General features: G+C 41.1%; 1 protein-coding gene across 17 annotated transcripts in view; it reads right to left on the reverse strand.

The window, feature by feature from the left end:
- Positions 1-849: 849 nt before the first annotated feature.
- LOC124098759 (radial spoke head 10 homolog B) overlaps positions 850-23,919 on the reverse strand; it is a 50,407-nt gene continuing 27,337 nt past the window's right edge. For 8 of the 17 annotated variants that reach the window (XM_046453698.2, XM_046453696.2, XM_046453695.2 and 5 more), the window contains 11 exons: positions 23,118-23,307; positions 22,794-22,908; positions 21,257-21,336; positions 20,792-20,940; positions 18,076-18,183; positions 17,514-17,657; positions 15,569-15,694; positions 14,795-14,885; positions 12,387-12,482; positions 3,343-3,541; positions 853-1,421 (listed from right to left, as the gene is read on the reverse strand). In XM_046453698.2, the coding sequence (XP_046309654.1) occupies positions 1,247-1,421; positions 3,343-3,541; positions 12,387-12,482; positions 14,795-14,885; positions 15,569-15,694; positions 17,514-17,657; positions 18,076-18,183; positions 20,792-20,940; positions 21,257-21,336; positions 22,794-22,908; positions 23,118-23,307 (1,473 nt within the window). In that variant the 3' untranslated portion in view covers positions 853-1,246. Of the gene's footprint in view, positions 1,422-3,342; positions 3,542-6,467; positions 8,846-12,386; positions 12,483-14,794; positions 14,886-15,568; positions 15,695-17,513; positions 17,658-18,075; positions 18,184-20,791; positions 20,941-21,256; positions 21,337-22,793; positions 22,909-23,117; positions 23,308-23,919 lie in introns of those variants that run through there. The other 9 variants (XM_046453699.2, XM_046453704.2, XM_058582432.1 and 6 more) reach the window with 9 other exon arrangements.

Here is a 23,919-nt window from a genome sequence, read left to right on the forward strand (position 1 = left end):
GTGTCTTTATTTTCATTCTTCCTGTGTGGCTCTAAGATAGTTCCCTTGTGAAGTGATGTTAAGGTGAATTTTTATTTTTCAGTGCCATTAAATTACCTCTGGGCTCGTTTGGGGGAGCAGTACGAGTGGGTTTAGTCTGTTTCCTTTGGCTGTTGGGGCATCCGCACTTTTCTGTTTCCCATCTTTCTGTTAAAATTGATGGTTTCCTGTATTCCTTTTGCTAATTTGGGTAGCTTTAAATTGGTGGTGACCCTTAAATTTTAACACAAATTATTAACTATAAAACTTTCAACAACCATCTATTGAACACCTGGCTCCTCCTCTCACTGCTGCCTGGACTCACTGCTGTGTGGTGGTTTTCAAATTCGATAGAGAACTGTGGGCATTTGCAGAAACGGGCCAGGGGAGAAGCCACAGGAAGTGGAACCTGAAGAACTCCAGGTGGTTTTGGGGATAGAGAATGTACCCAGTGTGGGAAACAAGAGTGTCTGAAGAAATTTTTTTTTTTTTTTTTTTTTTTTTTTTTTTTTTATATATAATGTAATTTGGCCAATATCATTCCCCAGAGACTTATTTTTTTTTTTTTAATTTTTTTAAGAGAGAGAGAGAGAATTTTTAATATTTATTTCTTAGTTTTCGGCGGACATAACATCTTTGTTTGTATGTGGTGCTGAGGATCGAACCCGGGCCGCACGCATGCTAGGCGAGCGCGCTACCGCTTGAGCCACATCCCCAGACCTGAAGAAATGTTTTGAATAATTTCTTCCATTCTCCACTGTCTTCTTTTTTTTTTAATTTTTAATATTTATTTTTTAGTTTTCAGGGGACACAACATCTTTGTTTGCATGTGGTGCTGAGGATCGAACCCAGACCGCACACATGCCAGGCGAGCGCGCTACCGCTTGAGCCACATCCCCAGCCACTCCTCACTGTCTTTTGATTCATTTTATCAGATTCTAACTTCATCATCATGGCATTACTTTTGATTTTTTAGACGTGTATTTAAAACATGTTCATTAATATGCGTGTGTGTGTTGGATATTCATTCAACTCAATTTCCAAAATGCAGGCCTTTCAGTGATCCAGCTGCAAAAAGCTGGGTGCAGTGGGTCAAGATAGGAGTGTTCCAGAACACCAAGAGCAGAAGTAAACTGCAAACAACTTTATTGTGCAGGACATTTATCATAGTTCCTGCTGTCCTGAGCTGCTCTGTGTCCTTGCAGTCTACCCTCAACATTTCGTGCCTTTACTTTCTCTTCTTCTTACTCAGGGTGGACTTGCTGGCCTGGGACACAGCTGTATCCTCTTTGGGAGGGCTTTGTGTGAGGACTGAGGACAGGGCGTCCCCTGGCTCCTTGATCACAGGGATGTCCATCTCAGTATCTTGTTTCTTGGCCTCTTCCTTCCTTAAGATATTCAGCCTAAAAAAGCAAACACAGGAAGGTAGATTTTTTTCCTTTGAATTTTATTTATTTATTTTGGTATTGGGGATTGAATTCAGGGGGCTTACCCACTGAGCCATATCCCCAACCCTTTTTTATATTTTACTTTGAGACAGGGTCTTGCTGAGTTGCTTAGGGCCTCACTAAGTTGTTGAGGCTGGCTTTGAACTTGCTATTCTCCTGCCTCAGCCTCCTGAGCCACTGGGATTACAGGCATGTGGCACCGTGCCCAATAGTTCTTATTCTGTGTATCAAGTAAAGTTGTCCATATCTGTATTTCAACAGTGCCTGTGACCAAAACTAAACTGCCATCACCTTGCCTGAGTTAGTAATAAGTAAAGCCATAGCTAGACAGCCCAGGTAGAATGCTGTCGATCTGACCTGAGGTGTCAACCTCTTTTTTCGGGGTGACCTTGTGACAGTCCTCATATGTTCCTGCCCTCTAGCATACAGCAATGCTTTCTCTAGTGAGCGGAGACACACATCACCAAGGGCAGGTGTCTGCACTGCTAAAGGACCATGCAGAGCTGAGCCTCAGCAGTGATACTGCGGTGAGTGCAGCATCCCGCCTTGCTTCCTGGACTCCTGGCCTTCAGCTGTCTTCCTGGCCCCAGCGGTCCTGTGAGGTATTACCATGACCCCACCTGACAGGCGAGGACAGGAGGCTTGGAGTTGTGCACAGAGCGGTGGGGGGGCTAGGGTGTGAACCATGGCTTCCTGTTGCCTCTCACACAGATGTCAGTTCCACTTAGACACCCCGGAAAACAAGCAGCTCACAGTGAGCCCCAAGCCCCCCAGACCAGGCGGGGACACCCCTTGACAATTCTGACACCACATTTTCTCTTCACCTCACCAACAGTCCAACACCACTGATATAAAATTCTTACACCATCTACTCACATTACCACAGACCTCACAAGTGACGGGAGTTCAGTCCCACGAGGCCACCCCCATCCAGATGCCAGTCACAAGTTCAGGACTCGGATACCTCTGACCAACCAGCTATGAATCAGAAGTGCCCACAACGCCCCCTTCAGGTTCTATAATATGCTAGAATAGCTCACAGCCTCTAGCAAAAAACTTTGCTTACATTTACTGGTTTACTTTAAGAGATACTACAAAGAATAAAAATGAACAGCAGCGAGCAGTGGTGCTCGACTGTAATTCCAACTACCAAAGGCTGAGGCGAGAGGATCACAAATTCTAGGCCCACTTGGGTAACTAAGTGAGACCTTGTCTCAAAAAATAGAAAAGGGCTAGGGGTGTAGCTCCATGGGAGAGTACACCTGGGTTCAATCCCCAGGACTACAAAAGGAATAAAAATGAACAGCCGAACAGCCAGATGAAGAGGGATGTACGGTCAAGTCCAGAAGAGTCCCCTGAGCACAAGAACTTCTGTCCCTGCAGACTTACCTTCCCATCACATGGATATGTTCAGTCCCAGAAACTAAATCCCACCCATGATTTAGTGTTTCTGTAGAGGTTCCATTATGTAGGCATGACTAACAGAACTCAGTCCCCAGCCTCCCCACCTGCCTAGAGACAAGGGCGAAGCTGGAAGTTCTCCAGTCACAGGTGGTTCCTTGGGCAACAAAGTTATCCAGGGCCCCAGCCACAGTCATCTCATTAATATATAAAAACATGCCTCCAGAGATGCCAGGATCTGGTAGGTCCTGGGGTCAGGAGCAGATGCTAGCCCCTCTATATAAACAAAAGATGCTCCCAGCCCTCTGGAAGAACCGGCAGGAGCAGAGGCCAGATATTTTTTTTATGCTCTGGACAACCTTGGGACGTTGTGTACTTGGCAGTGCAAGCATGTGTTCCCGATGCTCCTGGTAGCTACAAAGGATGGGGAAGAAAGCGGAGTTCATGCCAGAGGAGGGCCGGGGCCCTGCCATACCTTGCTTCTAGCTCTTCACTTTCCATCTTCTTCTGTTGAGCCATGGCTGCATCCCGCAACCGGTTTTCCTTTACTTTTTCCTTGAGCAGCTCCTCGTGCTTGTACGCCTGGAAGAGCGTATTCACAAAGAAGATGTACATGTTATTGACCCACGTGTTGAGCTTCTCCTTCTGGTCATTCTTGGGTTTTTCATTTTTCTCTGGAATAAAGTTTAATTAAAATGAGCGTTAATACAATCCTGCAGCCTGGAGTCTCTTACTCTAATTCTGCCCTTTCCTGTGATGGCCTCTGTGTCCCCATCCTGTCAGAGGGGGCGAGGAAACTGCAGAATGCTTCAGTGACCACCTGAGACAAAGCAAGTTCTCTGCAGACCCTGGCTGCTTGTCAGCACTGCCTTTGAACCTCCTGGTACCTGTTGTTTTCTCCTCAATAGTTGATGTTTTCCATGTTTTGGTGGGGAACCCTCCTGGCTCTTGCTTACGTTGTCTTCAGAGAGATTTAAATCTCTGTTGAATAACAAAGGTAAGGAGACTCTTGTCTTGAGTTCTCGCTACTCCACTATGGAGAATGGGGATGGGCAGTGGTGTTGGAACAGGTGCTGTGGAAGGGAGTGTGACCAGTCCACTCCACCAACCAGCCTCCCAGTCCAGGAGCCTCTATGGTATGCTCCAAGTACAAGGACATCAGGAAGATTCATGATCCCAGTGCCAGATTTTAGAGACTAATGGAGACCTGTGTGTGCTTCCCACATGAACCCCAGGCTGGAGAACACATAACCTGCGGCAGGCCTCGGGCTTGGGTAAGAGTTGTGCATGGAGGAATGAGGTAGGAAGTCAAGAAAACAAGCCCTAACCTGTCAAGGTTCTTGCTTCTTCTGAAGCAGCACTGTGTAGCACAGACTAGGGCCACGTGAGTTAGGCTCAAGGCCCCTCTGTGCCACATACTCGCTGCACAACCTTGGCCAGTTAATACTCTCTGTGCCAGTTTCCTCATCTGCAAAAGGGGCACCGTACTGGTACCTGCCTCACAGGTATTGTGAAAATCCGATGCATTAGCTTGCAAGCTGAGCACCACACACACAGGAAGTACATGGTAATGCCTGTCATGGGCATTACCCATGGACCCAAAGGACCAGTGTTATAACCCGAGGGAGCAGGTAGGATGGAATGGACTGATAGATTTGCAGGAAATTTAATTCTTTTATAAAAGATAGTTCATTGAGTAAAATTCTTAACTATTGATGTCAAGCTTGCTCATTGCAGAAAATACTAGATTTGTTAAAAAAACGTATACTGGGCACCATTTATATAGCAGACCCTGTTCCAAGAGCTGTAAGAAACAACAAAAATATGTACCTCTAGCATAACCAAAACATGAACCCATTTTGTCCCATGGTCCTAGATGTGGAACACCTATAAAAACCTTAGTATACAATATGTAATTATATAGTTACAAAAGAACATAACAGGCTGGGCACCATGGCGCATGCCTGTATGTAATCCCAGCAGCTCGGGAAGCTGAGGCAGGAGGACCTCAAGTTCAAAGCGAGGTGCTAAACAACTCAGTGAGGCCCTGTTTCTAAATAAAATACAAAATAGGGTTGGGGATGTGGCTCAGCGGTCAAGTGCCCCTGAGTTCAATCCCTAGTATCCCCCCACCAAAAAAAGTCTAGCAGTAGGAATATAATACATGTATATAGTGGTATATAGTAGGAATATATGTGGACATGATTATAATTTCAATATATATATACACATAATCTCTAGATTATGATTTCTGACCGATTTTAATGCACTTGTGTTAATTTCATTGAAATATTCACAGAATTGAAAACCTGGGAATTAATTAATGGGCTAATGACATTCTAGTGTACATCCTACTAGTAGTTATCAGAGAAGATAGATAACAAATATGGGGTCATGTGTCCTGTTTTTCTGTCAACACTGTATTCTGTAAGAGTTTTAATGGCTGTAAATCATTGTGATGTGCATGGAAACCACGGGAGCCAAGGGCTTTTCCATTTTCTGAGCAATGCTGCAGTGAACACCCTCATCCACACAGCTTTGCCCACACCTCTGAACATTCCCGTGGTAAATCCCCAGAAGCAGAGTTGCTGGGTGAAACAGAATGCTCGCATTTTAACCTTTGGTGCATGTTTCCAGACTGCCTTTTAGAAAGATTGAGCCATTTTATCATCCACCCCACTTTCAGTGCATGAAACTATTTTTCCCTTACATCACTGCCATAAGCACCATTTATTTTTGATAGCACTTTATTGTTTTAATTTGCATTTTCTTAATATCAGTGAAGTTCTTTTTATGTTTAGGGGTCACTTATGTTTTTGAAGAGTGGCTTTTTCCTATTTTTTTCTTATTTTAAGGATATTCCCTTAATGTTTTCTCTTTGATTTTTCATTGTGTTCTTGGCTTCTTTTGCCAAAAACTGATTTTGATTTCTATCAGTATTTTCTCTGTATTTTACCTTAGTTTTTATACGTAAGCCTTTATCAACACTAAGAATATAACATACACTTTTACATGCTCTCAATTCTATGGTTCCAGTCTTTACATTTACCTTTTAATCCACCCAAATATTTCCCCTAAATTTAGCCAACTGCAGCTGCATTTATTAGATAGTCCATTTTTCCCCTACCAAGGAGGGATAGCTACTATGTACTGAATGCCCATCTGTGTTTATAATAATCAGCCTATTTTTTTTTTTTGCAGAACCAGTTTACTTACTGAGGCTTTACATTTTTAGTATATTTTAATAAATAGAACTAAAATTATCCTCTTGATTTTCTTTTTAATATACTTGTCTGTTTCTGACCATTATTTTTCCAGGATTATTTTTCAAATTTGTAAGACTATTGGGATTAGAATTAGCTGGAATTGCAGTTAAGTCTCTAAGTTATTTTGGGGAGAATCTACATTGCTACAATACCAAGTCTGGGGCTGGGGATGTGGCTCAAGCGGTAGCGCGCTCGCCTGGCATGTGTGCGGCCCGGGTTCGATCCTCAGCACCACATACAAACAAAGATGTTATGTCCGCCTTTAACTAAAAATAAATTTAAAAAATTTAAAAAAAAATAAAAAAAAAAACAATACCAAGTCTTACCAGGTAGGTAATGTTTCCATTTATTCAAGATTTTTATAAGGTCTGTAAAGTTCAGTACTTTGGGGTACTAAAATTGTAAATTGACAAATTTTAATATATATACTTATGAGATATAAATATACAATGTAGAATGCTTAATCAAACTAATTAACATACCTATCACCTCAAACATACACATTCATGGTAAGAACATTTGAAGTTTACTCACAGAAATTTTGAAATATATTATTAACTATAGTCACTACTCCCAATCCTTGATAATCACCATTCTACTCTCAGCTTCTGAGTTCAGTTGTCCTAGGTTGTGAGATCATTCACCATTTGGCTTTCTGTGCCTTGCCTATTTCATTTAGCACAACATCCTCCAGGTTCATCCATATTGTCACCAATGACAGAATTTATTTTTAAGGCTGAATAGTATTCCATGTGTATATCTTTTTTTACTTATCTACTCATCCATTGATGGACATGTAGGTTGATTCCATATCTTGACTTTTGTGAACAGTGCTGTGATGGACATGGAAATGCATGTCTCTTCCAACATCATCATTTCAAATCCTTTATCTATATAGCTCAAGGTGGTATTGTTATGGTTTGAATCTGGAATGTCTCCCAAAGGCTCAATGTGTTGAAGGTTCAGTCCCCAGTGGGCAATGTTCAAAGGTGGCTCATCAATGGGTTAATCCATTGAAGGATTTCTAACTGAGTGGACAAATGGGAATTAGTGGAAATTGTAGGAGGTGGGGCCTGGTTGGAGGGAGTGGGTCCTTAGGGACTATATCTTTGTCCCCCACCCCTTCTTCTTCCCAGCTGTCATGAAGTAGCCAGAATTCCTGCACCAAGCCTTTCTGCCATGATGTTCTGCCTCACCTCAAGCTTAAGCAATGGAGCCAGCCACCCACGGACCAGAGCCTCTGAAACCATGAGCCGAAGCAAATCTTTCCTTTTGTTGTTATTCTCAGGTATTTTGTCAAGTGATCAAAAGCTAACACAATGTTAATTCTTTTAGTTTTATTTTTTTTTTTTAGTTGTAGATGGCCACAATACCTTTATTTTATCTTATTTATGTGGTGCTGAGAATCAAACCCAGTGCCTCACAGAAGCTAGGCAAGCGCTCTACCACTGAGTTACACCCCAACCCCTACTTTCAGCTTTTTGAGGAACCTCTATACAGTCTTCTGCAATGGCTAGACATTCCCACCAACAGTGTACAGAGGCCCCCCTTTTCCTCCACATCCTCACCAACACTTACTTTCATCTTTTTGGTAATAGCCAGTCAGTCTGACAGATGTGAGGTGATATCTTATTGTAGTTTAGTTCGCATGATTAGTGATGTTGAACATTTTTTTTCATGTTGGTCATTTGCATGTCATCGTTGGAGAAATGTCTATTCTAGTACTTTGCCCATCTTTAAGTCACAGTATTTTCTTACTCTTGAGTTCCTCAGGTATATTCTGGGTGTTATATATCTGGGTGTTACCCAGTTCTGAGATGTCCTGCTTGCAAATATTTTCTCCCAATCCATAGTTTGTAGCTTTGCTTTGCTCATTGTTTCCTCTGCTGTGCATAAACTTCTCGGCTTGGTGTAATCCATTCGTCTATTTTTGGCTTTGCTATTTTTTTAATATATATTTCACAAATTCTTTTTGTTTATTCCTAGATACTTTATAGTTTGTTATCATCAACTGAAACTTCTTTTCCTCTTCATAGTTTTTCTTTCTCCATATTTTCTGATTTTGCCGGGGGTGGGAATACCAGGGATTGAACTCGGGAGCCCTCGACCACTGAGCCACATCCCCAGTGACAGTTTTCATCTCTTTTGCAGGCTTCTTTCATTTAGAGACAGTTGCTTAGCACTTCAGTTTTGCTGAGGCTGACTTTGAACTTGTGATCCTCCTGCCACAGCATCCCAAGTAGCTGGGATTACAGGTACAGTCACTCTTAATATTTCAAGTGGCTTTCCAGTTGATGTTATGTATTTATTCATTAATACTTAGCAAGTTTTTATTGAATCCCTAGAAGCACACTTAGCATTGCTAGGCTGTGGGAATGCAGCAGTGATTGACAGCACTCCACTCTCAGAGGGCAGGACATTTCCATTCCAGGAGCAAGGAGAGGACTGAGGGACAGATGTTTCAGGCACTGACACTGCAAAGATGAGACTAAGGCAGAGGAAGGAAGCAGGATGGCCGGGGACACCTGCCCTAATGAAGTGGAGCATTCCAGGTGCCCCGCAGTCCTTAGTGCAGCGTTTGCTACCATCCTTTGCTCATGTCCTCTGATGTCCAGAGGAGGGGCTTGCAAGAGCAATAGTACTGGAATTCTTGAGTCAACTCCATCTGAAGACTAAAGTAAAATCCCAAGCTCATTTTCTCTCTGCTAGGAACTTAAGAAAAACATTTTTTTGGTATTTAAAACAAACTTTCCCTTTCTATTTCTCTTAAGGCAGTCTGATCTTGTTTATGTCTCACTTGCTCCCTTTGCCAGATGTCCTTGGGTTTGCTAATTTGCCTTCCTCTCTGTCTGTCTCTCTCCCTTTCCTGCCCTCCCCACAAGGACTTTTTAGTTGTCCTGGGTCAGGTTTACAGATGTCCTTTGAACATATCAGTCCTGTCTTTTCATTTTGAGAAAATGTTCAGGAAGTATCAATTTTCATATTTAATCTATTGATTTTGTGTTCTTATAGGGAGTCCTGTGACACTAGGACTTATTTGCCTACTTTTTAAATCTGTTTTCTTGAAGTCTTTTAGAATTCTCCCTTTCCCTTTCTATTTATCTTAAGGAAGTCTCTCTTTTTGTTTACTTTTTTCCTTCTAGTTTGGTCTTTTAAGAATGTTTTTCTTTTATTTCTAAATTCTTTCTTGAGCTGTTTTCTCATCTGAGGTTTTCTAATTCTGATTAATTATCCTGTCATCTCTTCTATCACATTCTCAATTTATTTGGGCTCATGTTACAATATTTGTGACAGTTTTCATCTCTTTTGCAGGCTTCTTTCAGGCTTTGGTTCTCCGTGGCAGTATTCTGCTTCTTATTCTTTTTTTCTTGTAATAATTTCATTTTAGACAAGACCATACCCTATTCTTTTCTACAGAAAAGTAGGTATCTGGGGCTGGGGTTGTGGCTCAGTGGTAGACGCTTGCCTAGCATGTGTGAAGTCTTGGGTTCAATTCTCAGCACCACATACAAATAAATCAAAAATAAAGATCCATCAACAGCTAAAATACATACACAGAGAGAGAGAGAGAAAGAGAGAGAGAGACACACACTGACACACATATATTTTAAAAAGACTATCCTCTCTTGTGGATTTTTTTTTTTTTTTTTTTTTTAAGAAAGAAAAGTAGGTATCTGAACTTTAGGGCTTAGGTGGATGACGCACAACAGTTTTTCTAGCCTCAGGATTCTAGAACTCCCCCTTCTGTTCTTTCAGTGACTTCCCAATTCCTTTTCATTGGATCCTTCTTTGCCCTTCTGCTCCAGGCTTCTCAGTGTGAGTTCTACCCAGCACTGTCTCCTCGGGCCTAGGTTTTCCTGAAGGGAGTTTGGGTGGTGAGTTCCTGGGGCTCCGCAGCCCTCATCTGAGCCCTGGAGCTCCCTGGTCCCCTGGAGCATACACATGCTCTCCCCCAGGCAGCTCTGCCAGGCTTGCAGAGTTCCTGCTGGGAGATCTGGATCCTCACATTCTCAGGTCTGGAAGATGCTCTGATTGCTTCTGTGTCTTATATCTGTTCTTTTCCTCTTGCGTCCATTTTTGCATTCTGAGGTCACTCAAGTTATGTAGCTAGTGATTTATCCCTTTCTACTCAAATTTTGACTTTCATGTTAACACCTTATCACAAAATAAGATTCTACTATAGTTTATGCTCTTTTGGTTTTGCATTCTAATTGTGCTTGCTTCATGTGGGGATCTAGAAATATGGAAAAAAAAAACACCCACGTGCCACCCTCATCTTCCCAGAATCCCCACTCTAAGTGGTTTTCATGTTACCCTTTTTCCCTGTTGAGAACAATGGTTACTATTTTCATTTTTTAATCTTCATTGAGTTTTTATAACTTGATTATGCTAATTTTTAAAAATATATTTTTTAGATGTTGATGGACCTTTATTTTATTCATTTATTTATATGCGGTGCTGAGAATCAAACCCAGTGCTTCACACATGCAAGGCAAGTGCTTTACCCCTGAGCCACAATCCCAGCCCTGATTATGCTAATTTTGTTAAATGACCTGGAAGGCTTATTTTATGCTGTTATGTTTTGATTTTTTTAAAAAAGATCTAAGACTAATTCTTATTGTTTCCTTAAATTTTGAATGAACTTGCTCATAAAAGTTTTGACAGTTTTTCCTCATGATTCAGGTTTTCTCCATTTCTTGTGTCTACTTTTGTTAACATCTTCCTATAAAATAATTTCTGGGTATTAGCTTGGAGTTGAACATAGGACTCTTTTACCATAAAGCCTTACTTGTGACTATCTACTTTCTCCTTCCTACTTAGTGCAGTTTGTGAAGCCCTAATCTGAAAATCTGAAATCCAAAATGCTCCAAAATCTAGAACTTTCCAAGTGCTGACCCCACAAGTAGAAAATTCATACCTGACCTTACGACGCATTGTCAAACACAGATGCACTAAAAATATTGTATAAAGTGACATTCAGGCATCTGTATAAGGTGTATGTGAAACATAAATGAGTTTCATGTTTAGACCTGTGTCTCTCCCAGAGATATCTCACTATGTACGTGCAGATATTCCAAAATCCAGCAAATCCAAGATCTGAAACCCATGGTCGTCATCACTTCAACTAAAGGAGCCTCAGCCTCTACATGCATTTTATCACCTCTGTTCAGACCACAAAGCTCAGGTTGTCTTATTTACCTTTTACTTGAAGGACAGGCATGTAGAATTCTAGGCCTACTACTTTTCTTTTGTTTCTAGTCTGTAATCTGTGAGTGTATCCTTTAGTACTAGGGATTGAACCCAGCAGCACTTGACTACTGAGCCACATCCACAATGCGAGACAGGGTCTCACTAAGTTGCTTAGGGCCTCACTAAGTTGCTGAGGCTGGCTTTAACTCATGATCCTCCTGCCTCAACCTCCCGAGCTGATGGGATTACAGGCATGTCCACCATGCTCAGCCTGTGAGTGTGTCTTGCCACTGCCTTCTTCCTGCTCTCTTAGTGTTTCACTATTTCTCCTTTCTGCTTTTTGGGGCTGAGTGTTTAGGTTATTGTTTTCTCGGTAAACTTAATACCGGTTTTTTCTGGTTGTAGTTTTGGCCATGTCCTATAGGTAATGTCTAAATTATTTTAATCTCCTAAGTGTTCTTAGAAATGCAATTTGAGGGTCAGGTGCGGTGGCGCACACCTGTAATACTAGTGGCTTGGGAGGCTGAGGCAGGAGGATCACAGGTTCAAAAGCCAGCCTCAGCAATTTAGTGAGACACTGTCTCTAAATAAAATATAAAAAAGGGGTAGGGATGTGGCTCAATGGTTAAGCACACCTGGGTTCTATTGCAGTACCAAAAAAAAAAATGCAATTTGATTTTCTTTTTTTTAATATTTTTTAGTTGTTGATGGACCTTTATTTTATTTATTTGTATGTGGTGCTGAGAATCGAACCCAGTACCTCATGCATGTTAGGCAAGCGTGTTACCACTGAGCCACAACCCCAGTCCCACAATTTGATTTTCTTTATAAATTATTTAAAATAATGGTGGATTTTTTAATAATTTTTAATTGTTGATGGACATTTATTTTGTTTACTTATTTATATGTGGTGCTGAGAATCAAACCCAGTGCCTCACACATGCCAGGCAAGTGCTCTACCCCTGAGCCACAACCCCAGCCCCTTTGGTGGATTTTGTTCTTTGATTTTTTGCCTTAAATTTTCAAGTGGTTAGATGATATTTTACATTTAAAGTCAACATACCTGGTCCTTTACTAAGAGCATCATCTTCTTCATCAATGTGTGGCAATCCATTATCTTCTTTGACATCTATCACTGCTTCTATATGTATTCCAGGCCCTGCATTTATATCAGACATCACATTTTGGGCTACAATTTAATAAGTTTTATGTTTGTGGAATTATTTTATGGTTCATGAATCACTTGATATCTTTTGCCAAAATAAATGGGATTTTTCTTTCTTTTCTTCTTTAGGGATTGAACCTGGGGTGCTTAACTACTGAGCCACATACCCAGCCCCCCCCCCCACTTTTTTTTGGAGACAGGATCTCACTAATTTGCTGAGGCTGTCTTTGAACTTGTGATCCTCCTCCTTCAGCCTCCTGGGCCACTGGCATGCACCAGTGCCCCCAGCTAAACAGCACTTTTCAAATTATTCACCTTGAAATTAAAGCCTTCCAGACTAGCTTTGTCAATCATTGTTATGTCCTTAGATGTGTTAGGCACATAAGAAGATCAGAGAACCCAAAACACAACCCTCTGGGCCTTCACGAGATGACTGGGACCACACAGGCATGGTGGAGTCACAAGAAGAACTTTTGGTGCCACCCTTCAGCCTCAGAGAGGCTACAGTTAAACTATTTAGATATCTGGGACAAAGTATTTGATAACATCTGTCTGTAATCTGCTTAGTCTGAAGCACCATTAAGACAAGAGAGGTATGTGCCTCAGGAAATTCTCTCTTCTAGAGAACTATGATTATTCTCAAAAGAGTAACTCAAAAGAGATATCCCACTTTCTACCCTTCTTGTCTAGGCTAATTGGTGTAATTCCTAATTTCCCCATCCTTTTAAGTGATGTTGATTTTTTAATCACTTGGCAGATTTTAAAATCAGAAAATCATATTATTGTATGCAGTCCAGGTCAGAACAAGACTGGATATGAAGGAAGATAATTCTTATGTTCGTTGTCATAGACACCTCCTAGCTGAAGGACAGTAAGTCACAGCCACCTGCATGCAAAAATCAGATGAAATGGGACTTTGAGAAAAGATGCCACATGGGCCAAGGGAAAAGCCTTGACAGCTGACAAAGTAGTAGCCATCGGCACAGTGGCTAGCAAACAGTAGGTGCTCAATCATTGCTAAAGGAACAACCAGAAAGATCCAGGGCAAGATCAAGGTATAGCTAGAACTAAAGATGAATCACCAGCTAATAACATCATTGGTGAAATACAGTAACTGGGGTTTCCTTTGTAGTTGTGTTGCTTTCATAGGAACTGTACGTCTTGAGGATGGCTTTAGGGACAGTCATGAGACTGGCTCTCTGCTAGGATGCTGATCACCATAGGAGAAAAACTGCACAGCCTTGCAGATTAGCCCCAGAGGAGAGGAAAACATAGAGTGAGGGTTGCGGAAGGAAGCCAGGGGAAGAGGGTTTCCTGAGAAAGCAGTTCACAGGAGGGCAGGGTTATGGGGCAACAGCGCAAAGTCACTGGTGAGGAAGGGGAGCGTTGGGTGTAGGGATGAGCCACGGGAGACACAGGCAGGCAAGCAGAGAAGCTGGGTGCAGCCTTTCCTCAGCAAAGGGATCAGAGAAAGCGAGAGACTGTGGAGGGCAGGCTGGATGACTGTGATCTCCTTCTCTACACGCTGCAGCGGGTGCTGAGCACGACCAGCTAGAGAGGGAGCGAGTGCCAGGAAGAGACAGTCCCTGCACAACAGATGCTCCAGGAGGAGGCAGCCCAGGACAGAGCCTTGAAGAAGTCACCATTTGGTGGGTAGCTGACCACAGGAACCTAGGCCAGAGCCACTGAAAGCACCTGTGAGATGAGACAGAAAGTCCCCACCAACTGTGCTAAGATCCAGGCCCTGAGGGGTCCTAGTGAGGACAGGGATGAAGTTGGAAGCGATGGGCAGGAAGTGAGGAAGCGTAGTCAGCAGGGGGACAGCCCAGAGGTGCTTCCCTAGGGAAACCAGAAAGGAGGCCAGTGAGAGCAGGCTGGCACACAGACCAGGCCTCAAAAAAACAGGGAGGATGAGACTCTTGAGTAATAACAGGTGACTGGGGATATAGCCCAGGCAGGGCCCAGGTGAGGCAATCCAGCTGTTTAGTCCTGGTCCTGCCTGGAGAGGGAATGCCCATGGCCCTCGTAAGAGGGCTGGGAGCGGCTTACCAGCCTCCTTATATAAGAGAGAAACTTGTAAAGTTTAGCAGACTGGATGTAACTGATTAGCAGCATTTTATAAGTGTGAAAAGTTCTCCAGTTAAGGGCTGCGGGTGTGGCTCAGTGATGGAGTGCTTGCCTCACACATGTGAGGCCCTGGGTTCGATCCTCAGCACCACATAAAAATAAATAAACAAAATAAAGATATTGTGTCCATCAATAACTACAAAAAAATTTTTTTTAAGTTCTCCAGTTAAAATACTCACCATTCTGGGATAAGAAGGCCAGCCCTTTTCCTGAAGGTTTAAAATTCATTTTGGAACATTTGACATCACTTAGAGACTTCTTGATCTTGGGCTTTTCCATTAAAACAACAACAACAACAACAAAGTGAAATATTACTTCTGCATCATCATGGACTATAAAACTAGTTTTCTACATCATAAGTAATTAGAAAATTCCTAATAGGGCCATTCTCAGCTAAATTTGACCTTTTTTGGAGGGTGGGGATACCAGGGACTGAATGCAGGGGCACTCAACCAGTGAGCCCCATCCCTAGCTCTATTTTATATTTTATTTAGAGACAGGGTCTCACTGAGTTGCTTAGCTCCTCACTTTTGCTGAGGCTGGCTTTGAATTTGCAATCCTCCTGCCTCAGCCTCATCAGTGTGACCTTGGCATCACTTAGACCTCATCAGTATGAAGAAGGGTTGTGGTGACAGATGCACATTCTGGGGACAGGCTGCACAGTACAAACCCAGCTCCACCATTCACTGGTTACGAGATCATGGACATAATCTTTCAGTGCCACAGTCCTCTCCTGGAGATAAGACGACCTTTAAGGTCATTTGGGGCATTAAGTGAGCTGACACCTGGGAAGTGCTTGGCATCTGGTAAGGCCCCCATAAGCATGAGCTGCTGCCATTTGCTTGCTAGAATCTCCCTTTCCTCATCAGCAGGTGAGTGCTTGTGAGACAGGCGTTCTGTCCACTGCTGGCCACAGCTGTGTCAATGTGGCATGGTGGGCTGTAAATACAAACCTCTGATTTCCTTATTCTCATATCAGGGAAGAATCCTAACTTGCTTGAAGATGACTTGGTGTTGCTAAAGGTAACGACATCAGACTCGTGGCTCGTGACTACACTTGGACTCCTGTTGTGGATGCTCTAAGCAAGGACAAGCACAGAGGGTTTCCAGCTTCCAGGGAGATGCGTGCACACACGTTCACATGTGTTTTTCTAACAAGGTATAACTGGGTTCCCTCCCCTACTAGGCAACCACTGTTTTGCTTTCCATCACTACACATTGCTTTGTACTTTACAGAATTTTATATAATAGTCATCACACAGTGTCCATCCTTTTTGCCTGGATTCTTTCACCCAGCATAAATTATTTTGAGATTCATCTGTGTTGTTATTTTCTCACTGAGTCATGCCCCACTGGTCTGGATATAAAAATGTCTTTAGCTAGGTGGGCGATCTGAAGATTTTTGACTATTGAACTTGTTTTATGGCTACCTATTAGGTGTGAGGCAGTATCTTACTGTGGTTTTGACTGGGATTTCACTAATGATTAGCAATGTTGATCATCTTTTCATGTGTTTATTGGCTTTTTTTTTTTTTTTTTTGGTAGCAAGGATTGAAGCCAGGGATGCTTAACCACTAAGCCACATCCCCAGCCTTTTTAAATTTTATTTTATTTATTTTTTTGTTTTTGAGACAGGACCTTGTTAAGTTGCTAAGGCTGGCTTTGAACTTGCAATCCTCCTGCCTTAGTTTCCTGAGCCACTGGGATTACAGGTGTGCACCACTCACCTGGCTATTTGTATACCTTCTGTGGAGAAATGCATATTCAAGTTCTCTGCCAATTTTTTTTAACTGGGTGGGTTTTGTTGCTGTTGTTGTTTTTGCTATCGAGTTTTAGAAGTTTTCTGTATATTTCATATGTGTTGTAACCTTTTTTTTTAAGTTGTAGATGGACACAATACCTTTATTTTATTTATTTATTTTTATGTGGTGCTGAGGATCAAACCCAGTGCCTCACACATGCTAGGCAAGTGCTCCATCCCTGAACCACAACCCCAGCCCCTGTGTTGTAACCTCTTAGAGGATATGTGGCTTGTAAATACTGTCATCCCTTACCCATAGGCTAATAATGTCTGATGCACAGAATTTTTCAATGTACACAGTTTATAGGTTTTTATTTTTTAAGCAATCTAATAGTAGTGACCTTTGATACACCATCTTGTCCTTTCATTTCATTCTGCATTTATGATTTCTTGCAGAGTAGGTCTCATCATAACTTACCCACCTCAACTTTTTTTTGTTTATCTGTGAATTTCTTAATTTCTTACTTTTAAAGCGAGTGATAAAAGAATTTTGGTTGGCAGATTTTTATTTTAATGTTTTGAATATATCAACCCACTGTCTTCTGGCCTCCAACTATCCTCGGGGACTTGTTTAGCATCTTTTGTGTACTCATATTTTTATGTCCCTTGATACCTTTGCTCTGGCACAAGCTTTCTGGTCTTTTAAACACTACATACACATGACTGATAATGACATCAGATTTCCCAATGTTATCTAATCAGTATGCATGCTGGCCTCCATTATGATACTTTCACTGCTGTGGCTAGGAGTCTCCTTCTTGGACCATTTCCAGGAAATACATTTTCCCTAACTTAAAAAAGCAAAACAAAGCAATATACACCTTTCAAAACGTGAAAAGGCATAAATTTTAAGTTTTAAATTATTTCCTAGAAGGGTTCAAATGCCCAAGATAGTTTTATTTTTTGATTTTTTTTAGTTGTAGATGGACACAATACCTTTATTATATTTATTTATTTTTATGTGATGCTAAGGATTGAACCCAGTGCCTCACACATGCTAGGCAAGCCATAGCCCAGTCCCCCAAGATAGTTTTGATGGAGGTTTAGCCATTCCAGAATAAAACCATTCCTTGTTTGTAAATTCTAAATTATGTTACCTGACTCATTACCATTTGAATACTTCCAATTTTGTTTCCAAACAGATCATCATATTGAGCATGTAAACAGGATTTATTCATTTGGTCAGGAACATAGCTGACTGCAAAGCATAAGAGAGCTTCAAAGAATTCCAGGAAAACCAGCTGAAATAGAAGAAAACATAGGGATGTCACTCATTCTGACACACCTAAAAGCAGACCAGAGATTGATTTGGGTGTTCATTTCTTATTCATTTTTCTGACATTGAAATATCCTTCTTTCTAATATTAATCTCTATTATTCTAACAATCAAAAATGTATATGTGGGCTGGGATTGTGGCTCAGAGGTAGAGCACTCGCCTGCCGTGAGTGAGGAACTGGGTTCAATCCCCAGCACCACATAAAAATAAAATAAACATATTGTGTCCACCTATAACTAAAAAAATAAATATTAAAAAAATGTTAAAAATGTTAAATATTAAAAAACTGTTTCATATATTTGGGTTCAGATTCTTTCAATCAGATCTTGGTTCTTGGTGTCCAAGGCAGAACAAACACCATTTGTGACACATCTTTACAAACCTCAAGTTCTAAGTTGCTGTCGACCCCATCATGTATGAAAGGATTGTCCTCTGCTATTACTGCCACAAATTTGGTTGCAGTTAATTCTTTATTTATCATCCTAAAGTCCTATAAAAGCAAAAACCAACCACATCATAACTGTGCATAATTAATTATAAACAGGTATATATTTTAATGTCATGCACATGCTAGTGTTATATAACACTTTAAGAAAATATGCCAGAAATCAATATCTTAAAAACTATCATTGTGAAAAGCATTCTGGACTACCATTAGTATTTGCCTCTCTACCCCTTTTCTAATCTCTCTAAAACAACAAAGTATGATTTTTTCACACAGACACAGGACAGACAAAATGGAAGTTGGATGATCCAGGTTTAAAATATCAACACGTTCCATGGGCTGAGCGGGCTGAGCTGCTGGCCCCAGCAGAACAAGGCAAAGGCGCTCAGGGCGGGAGAGGCCAGTGTGCAGCTTGGGAAGGAGAGGTGCCACAGCAGCCCAGCTCAGGAAGTCGAGTGTGGCTGGTCCCCTCTCTACACTGAAGGTTTTCTCTTCATAAAAACTGGGTCAGAGAGAATTTGGGCAGAAAACACAGTGCTTTGCTCAAAAGATAGATTAAATGGGTCTTGATAAGGCCCTTCTCCCACACCCAGTTCTGCCCTTCACTCTGTCTTAAGGCCTGTGATAATCAGGCACCTGTGTCCCACGCAGGAGTCAGGAGACATCTTTTGGAAAACCCCAAGAGAAAAGCTCCATCAGCATTCACAGTTTGCAGCAGGGCAGGTTCCTGGCTGATCCCTCTACAGTGAAACCTATTCTTTGACAAGTGCCACCTAATAGCTTTAGAGCTGCAGCCTTATATGTGTGTGACAGCCAAGGTTCACGACACATCTGAAGGAAAGGCTTACTGTAAACACCAAGGAACCAAACCAGACAGACAAAAAACAGCATTTGGAGGGAACAGAGGTATTCTGTAAGAACAGAGAAAAACCATTAAGCCTCCCCCCTTCAAATCATGTCTTCAGTGGGATAAGAGATATTATGTCCATATTAAAATTAAAAACCCTGAATTGCTAGAATACTAATTCATTATTCTGAAAATTAATCAAGGAAAAAAAATCAACCATTTCTCCCTCCCTTCCTGTATGGATTATATCTCAAGAGTACTCAAACAATGAAGTAAGTTCTTGAAGACTCACAGCTAATGAATGTACAAGAAATGACAGATTTGGAAAATTGCCATTGTATAGTCTCTTGTGAACTAATGGACATTAGTATGACCACTGGGGGCTGCAGAGCCCCTAGACAGGGTTTATGGGAAACATTATAATAGATGATCACACTGACACTGTATGACCCACTGATCAATCACAGCATCACTACAAGGAATCCCTCTTGATGGGATGTAACAGGAAGGACACATACCACCTGTGGCTTGGTCACAAAATAAAAACCTGAATCTCATCAATCCCCTAATCCAGCCACTATAATGAGAGTGTGGGGAAAAGAAGAAGATGTCAGATGCCACCTCTAAGAGCCACACCATTCTCTTCAGAGACAGTCCACAGTGCCTTTGCCAGGAGTATGAACCCTTGCTTGCCGCTCTGTAAGTCCCCCCTCTGAAATCCTTCATGTGGGAGCGTGAGGGCAGATGGCTGCAGATCCCCATGGATCACTTGGGGATCACTTGAGCCCCATGGTCACTTGGGTCCCATGGAACCCCCTCTACCACAAAAACCAGGATGTCTGACTTAGTCTGCAAGGACAGATGACCAAGTTTCTTCAATAATAAATGACCATGAAGAAAGGGGAAGGTAGACAAACAGGTATATAATATTCTAGCCCCCAAATCATATACCCTTAAAAATTATTTTCCTACAGTAAGACACTAAGTAATTGTCAGTTTTTCATAATGCATAGCACTTTAAAAATGTTAAGCACTCTATCATTAGTGTTCAATTTTCCCATCATTTGCATTCCCAAAATTTCAAGTATTGTGGAATAAAACTATTGCTAGTATAAGAACATTGCATAAATAAAGTCTCACTATTTTTCAAATTAACTTTTAAAAATCACTTTTCTGATGAGCATTCTTTTTTTTTCTTTTTGAGACAGGACTCGACGTTGCCCACACTGCCTCCACCTCCCAAGTACCTGGGACCGCAGGCCATGGCATGGCACCCCACATGAACAAGTCCTCCTCCTGTCTTCCTTGAAAGGCAGGATTGCAGGAGTAAAGGTGCTGTCACCCAGGCTGTTCCCTCCCCTCACCTGTGGCACCATCCCTGTATCTGGGCTTCCCACCATCACAGACCGTTTACATGACTCTCTTCTGCCAAAGGGGACTCAGTAAACATTCAGTGACCATGAAAATCCATCCCAAATCTTCACCTCATTACATATCACACCTAGAATACCTTTCCTTTAATTAATATAAAAATACCTATAAATAGAAAACCAACTTCAGAGACTTTGTTTTTCCTTATGGTACTGGGGATTTAACCCAGAGGCACTCTATCACTGAGCTACATTCCCAGCCCTTTTTAAATTTTTATTTTATTTTTATTAGACAGGGTCTTGCTGAGGTGCCCACAGTGGCCCTGAATTTGTGACCTCCTGCCTGAGCCTCCCAAGTTGCTGGGATTTACAGTGGTATGCTACCATGCCAGGACCAGTTAAAGCCAATTTCAAACCTAAGTGGTATTAAACTTACTCTCAACATCCAGAGGAAGTGTCTTATCTTCATTGTAAGCTCATTGGGTGGAGCTGCATTTGGTCTGCAATAAGCTATGTAAATCTCCCAGCACTTATCAATGTAATTCATTGAGTAGAGTGTCCTCTGTTGCTCACTGAACAAAGTGCCTAAAATAGAACATTCCGAAAATGATTATAGAATTAAATTGTGAAGAAATGATAGCAAATGTAATCCTATTTTTCTTTTTCTTTCTTTATTTTTCTTTTTCTTTTTTTTTTTTATACTGGGGATTATACCCATGGACACTTTACCACTGAGCTACATCCCCAGCCCTTTATATTTTTTTGAGATAAGGTCTCACTAAATTGCCCAGGCTGAACTCAAACTTTTGATCTCTGAGATCCTCCTGCCTCAGCCTCCTAAATTGCTGGGATTATAAGTATGCAACAGCACCTAGCCTGATCCTATTATTCTTATATTTACCTTTTACTTGGTAGGCATTTGGATGGATATTCTCAGTCATCAGTTTTGTGAAACACAAAAAGAGCGACGGACTTCTGCTTCTGTGATTAAAAATACCATAATTAGGCCTGGGGTTGTGACTCAGCTGTAGAGCACTTGCCTAGCATGTGCATAGCCCTTGGTTTGATCCTTAGCACCACATAAAAATAAATAAATAAAATAAAGGTATTGTGTCCAACTACAACTAAAAAATAAATATTTAAAAAAATACCATAATTACTCCTCTCCCCAGAAGCTAGAACTTAATTCTTTTCTGGATTGTGGGCAAGATTTAATACTTCTAAAAAATACAGTATAAATAGAAATGGGAGAAGGGGAAAATGTAAGTTTCAGTAGAAAAACTTGCCTAATGCCATTTAATCTGTGAGCCAGGTTAGCATAACTAGTAACAAGACACACTGACATCACACACTGCCTGTATGACATGATAGGAAGGGCAGTTCTCTGCCACAGTGTTCTTCACCCAAATCCACGCCACAGTGTAATCAAGAGAAGATATCAGATGCCAACCAAAACCATGGGACATTTTACCAAATAACTGACCAGCATTTCTTAAAATGTGAAGGTTATGAAAGACAAAGAGTCCAAGAAAGTGTCATAGATTAGAAGAGTCTGAGAAGACATGACAGCAAAATGAATTGTGGGATCCAGGATTAGATCCTGAAACAGAAACAAGAGAGGGGAAAAACTGGGGAAATCCTACTAGTATCTAGTTTAATTAATAATATTATAGCAACATTAATTCCTTACTTTAATTTTTTTGGGGGGGTACCAGAGATTAAACTCAAGGTCACTTGACCACTGAGCCAGCCACATCCTAGCCCTATGTTGTATTTTATTTAGAGACAGAGTCTCACCGAGTTGCTCAGTGCCTCACCATTGCTGAGGCTGGCTTTGAACTCGAGATCCTCCTGCCTCAGCCTCCAGAGCCACTGGGATTACAGCTATACACCATTGCACCCAGTGATTCCTTACTTTTGATAAATGCATCATAACTACATAAGAGTCACCAGTAGGGGAATTTGAGTGAAGGATACACGGGAGCTCTACACACTACTTTGGCAACAACTCTGAAAACCTAAAATTATTTTTTAAGATAAAAAGTTAAAAAAAAAAAAAAAATATATATATATATATATATATATATATATATAGAGAGAGAGAGAGAGAGAGAGAGAGAGAGAGAGAGAGAATCACTTTTGCTCTAAGACAGACAGGAAATTATGACCTAAGAAGTAAGAGTTAGTTGTGATTACTTCTGAATAGAATTCCAAGAGCTATTTGCAATATTAAACAACTCAGATACGAAGGGTTTTCAAAGCCTAATCTAATATCTTAGGGCTTTGTGGGTGATATTTGTGGAAAAATTTTGGTCCTAGTCCTGCATTTCAAAGATATGTAAAAACACTGATTAACAGAGACAAGAGGACAGCACTGTAATTACAGCACAGGTGGGCTCCGCGTCAGCCCCTCACAGGGATCCAAGAGTGGTACTTACTGAAAGTCTTTGTGATAAATGTGGTAAGCCAAGCGCAGCAGATAGTTCAAGAATGTTCTCAAAAGTATTGTTCTAAATGGAGAATGAATTTCTTCAACTGGTATATCACTGTTGGCTAAAATTTAAAAATTGGAAAGGATGTGTAACATATTCTAGAACCTTGAGCATTGAGAGCACTGAGATCAAGGACACAGGTTAATTTCTGGAACTCCTTTCCCGACTTTTGCCTTCCCTACTCTCTCAACATTTCTGAACTCGTTTGCAAGTGGCAGTGTGATACACTGTCCTCTAAACCCAAGGAAGTAAAGGACCTTGAATACTCACCACTTAATATCCTGTCCATATCAGCAAGAGTTATATTGTGGTGATGAAATTTGCAATCTTTTAGAAATCTCCAGAAGTGAAGCTTTGTCATCAGAAATGTATTATCCAGAGAGTGATCACATCCTAGGCTACTGTAGAAGCTATAGATTCTTCTTAATTCTGTAATGTTTCTTAAGACAGCGAATTCTACCTGAAAAAAGTTGGCCATGTATCTTAATCCTGCTTCATAGGAGGAACAGTAAAAGACAAAGCACCTGTTTTCTAAATCAAATGAGGACAGTACATGTAAAGAAAGCAGGTACTTCTTACCTGGGGGAGCTCAATGTTTTATTCTGCCTGTCACCCCTAGTCAATAAAATACCATTTCTGAACAGTAAAAAAAATCTGGAAAATGAAGTTCCTTTCACACTGCAATGTGATGGCATCCTGTCTCAATGGCAGCAATAAAATTCTATTGTCGTTATCCCTCCTGAACATAGATGCAAAAATCCTTGTGACAAAATAATTGAATCCATATGTAAAACAAATAATACATCAACACCAAGTGGAGTTTATGCTGGCTGGGGGTGCAGGGATGGTTTGGACATTTGAAAAAACAATCAACAAAATTCACCATATTGGTACATTAAATAAGAAAAGCTTCATGATCATACCAGTTTATGCATTTGACAGAATGAACATCCATTCATGATAAAACCAGCAGCAACTTAGGAATAGAAGGGAACTCCTTAACCTGATAAACAGCATGTACCAAAGACATCTAGCTAACACAGTTAGGGATGAAGATATAGGCACTAAGCAA

Source organism: Marmota monax, unplaced genomic scaffold (genome assembly GCF_021218885.2).
Source record: "Marmota monax isolate L192 unplaced genomic scaffold, Marmota_monax_Labrador192_F-V1.1 WCK01_AAM20220418_F8-fsc00148, whole genome shotgun sequence".
NCBI classification, from domain to species: domain Eukaryota; kingdom Metazoa; phylum Chordata; class Mammalia; order Rodentia; family Sciuridae; genus Marmota; species Marmota monax.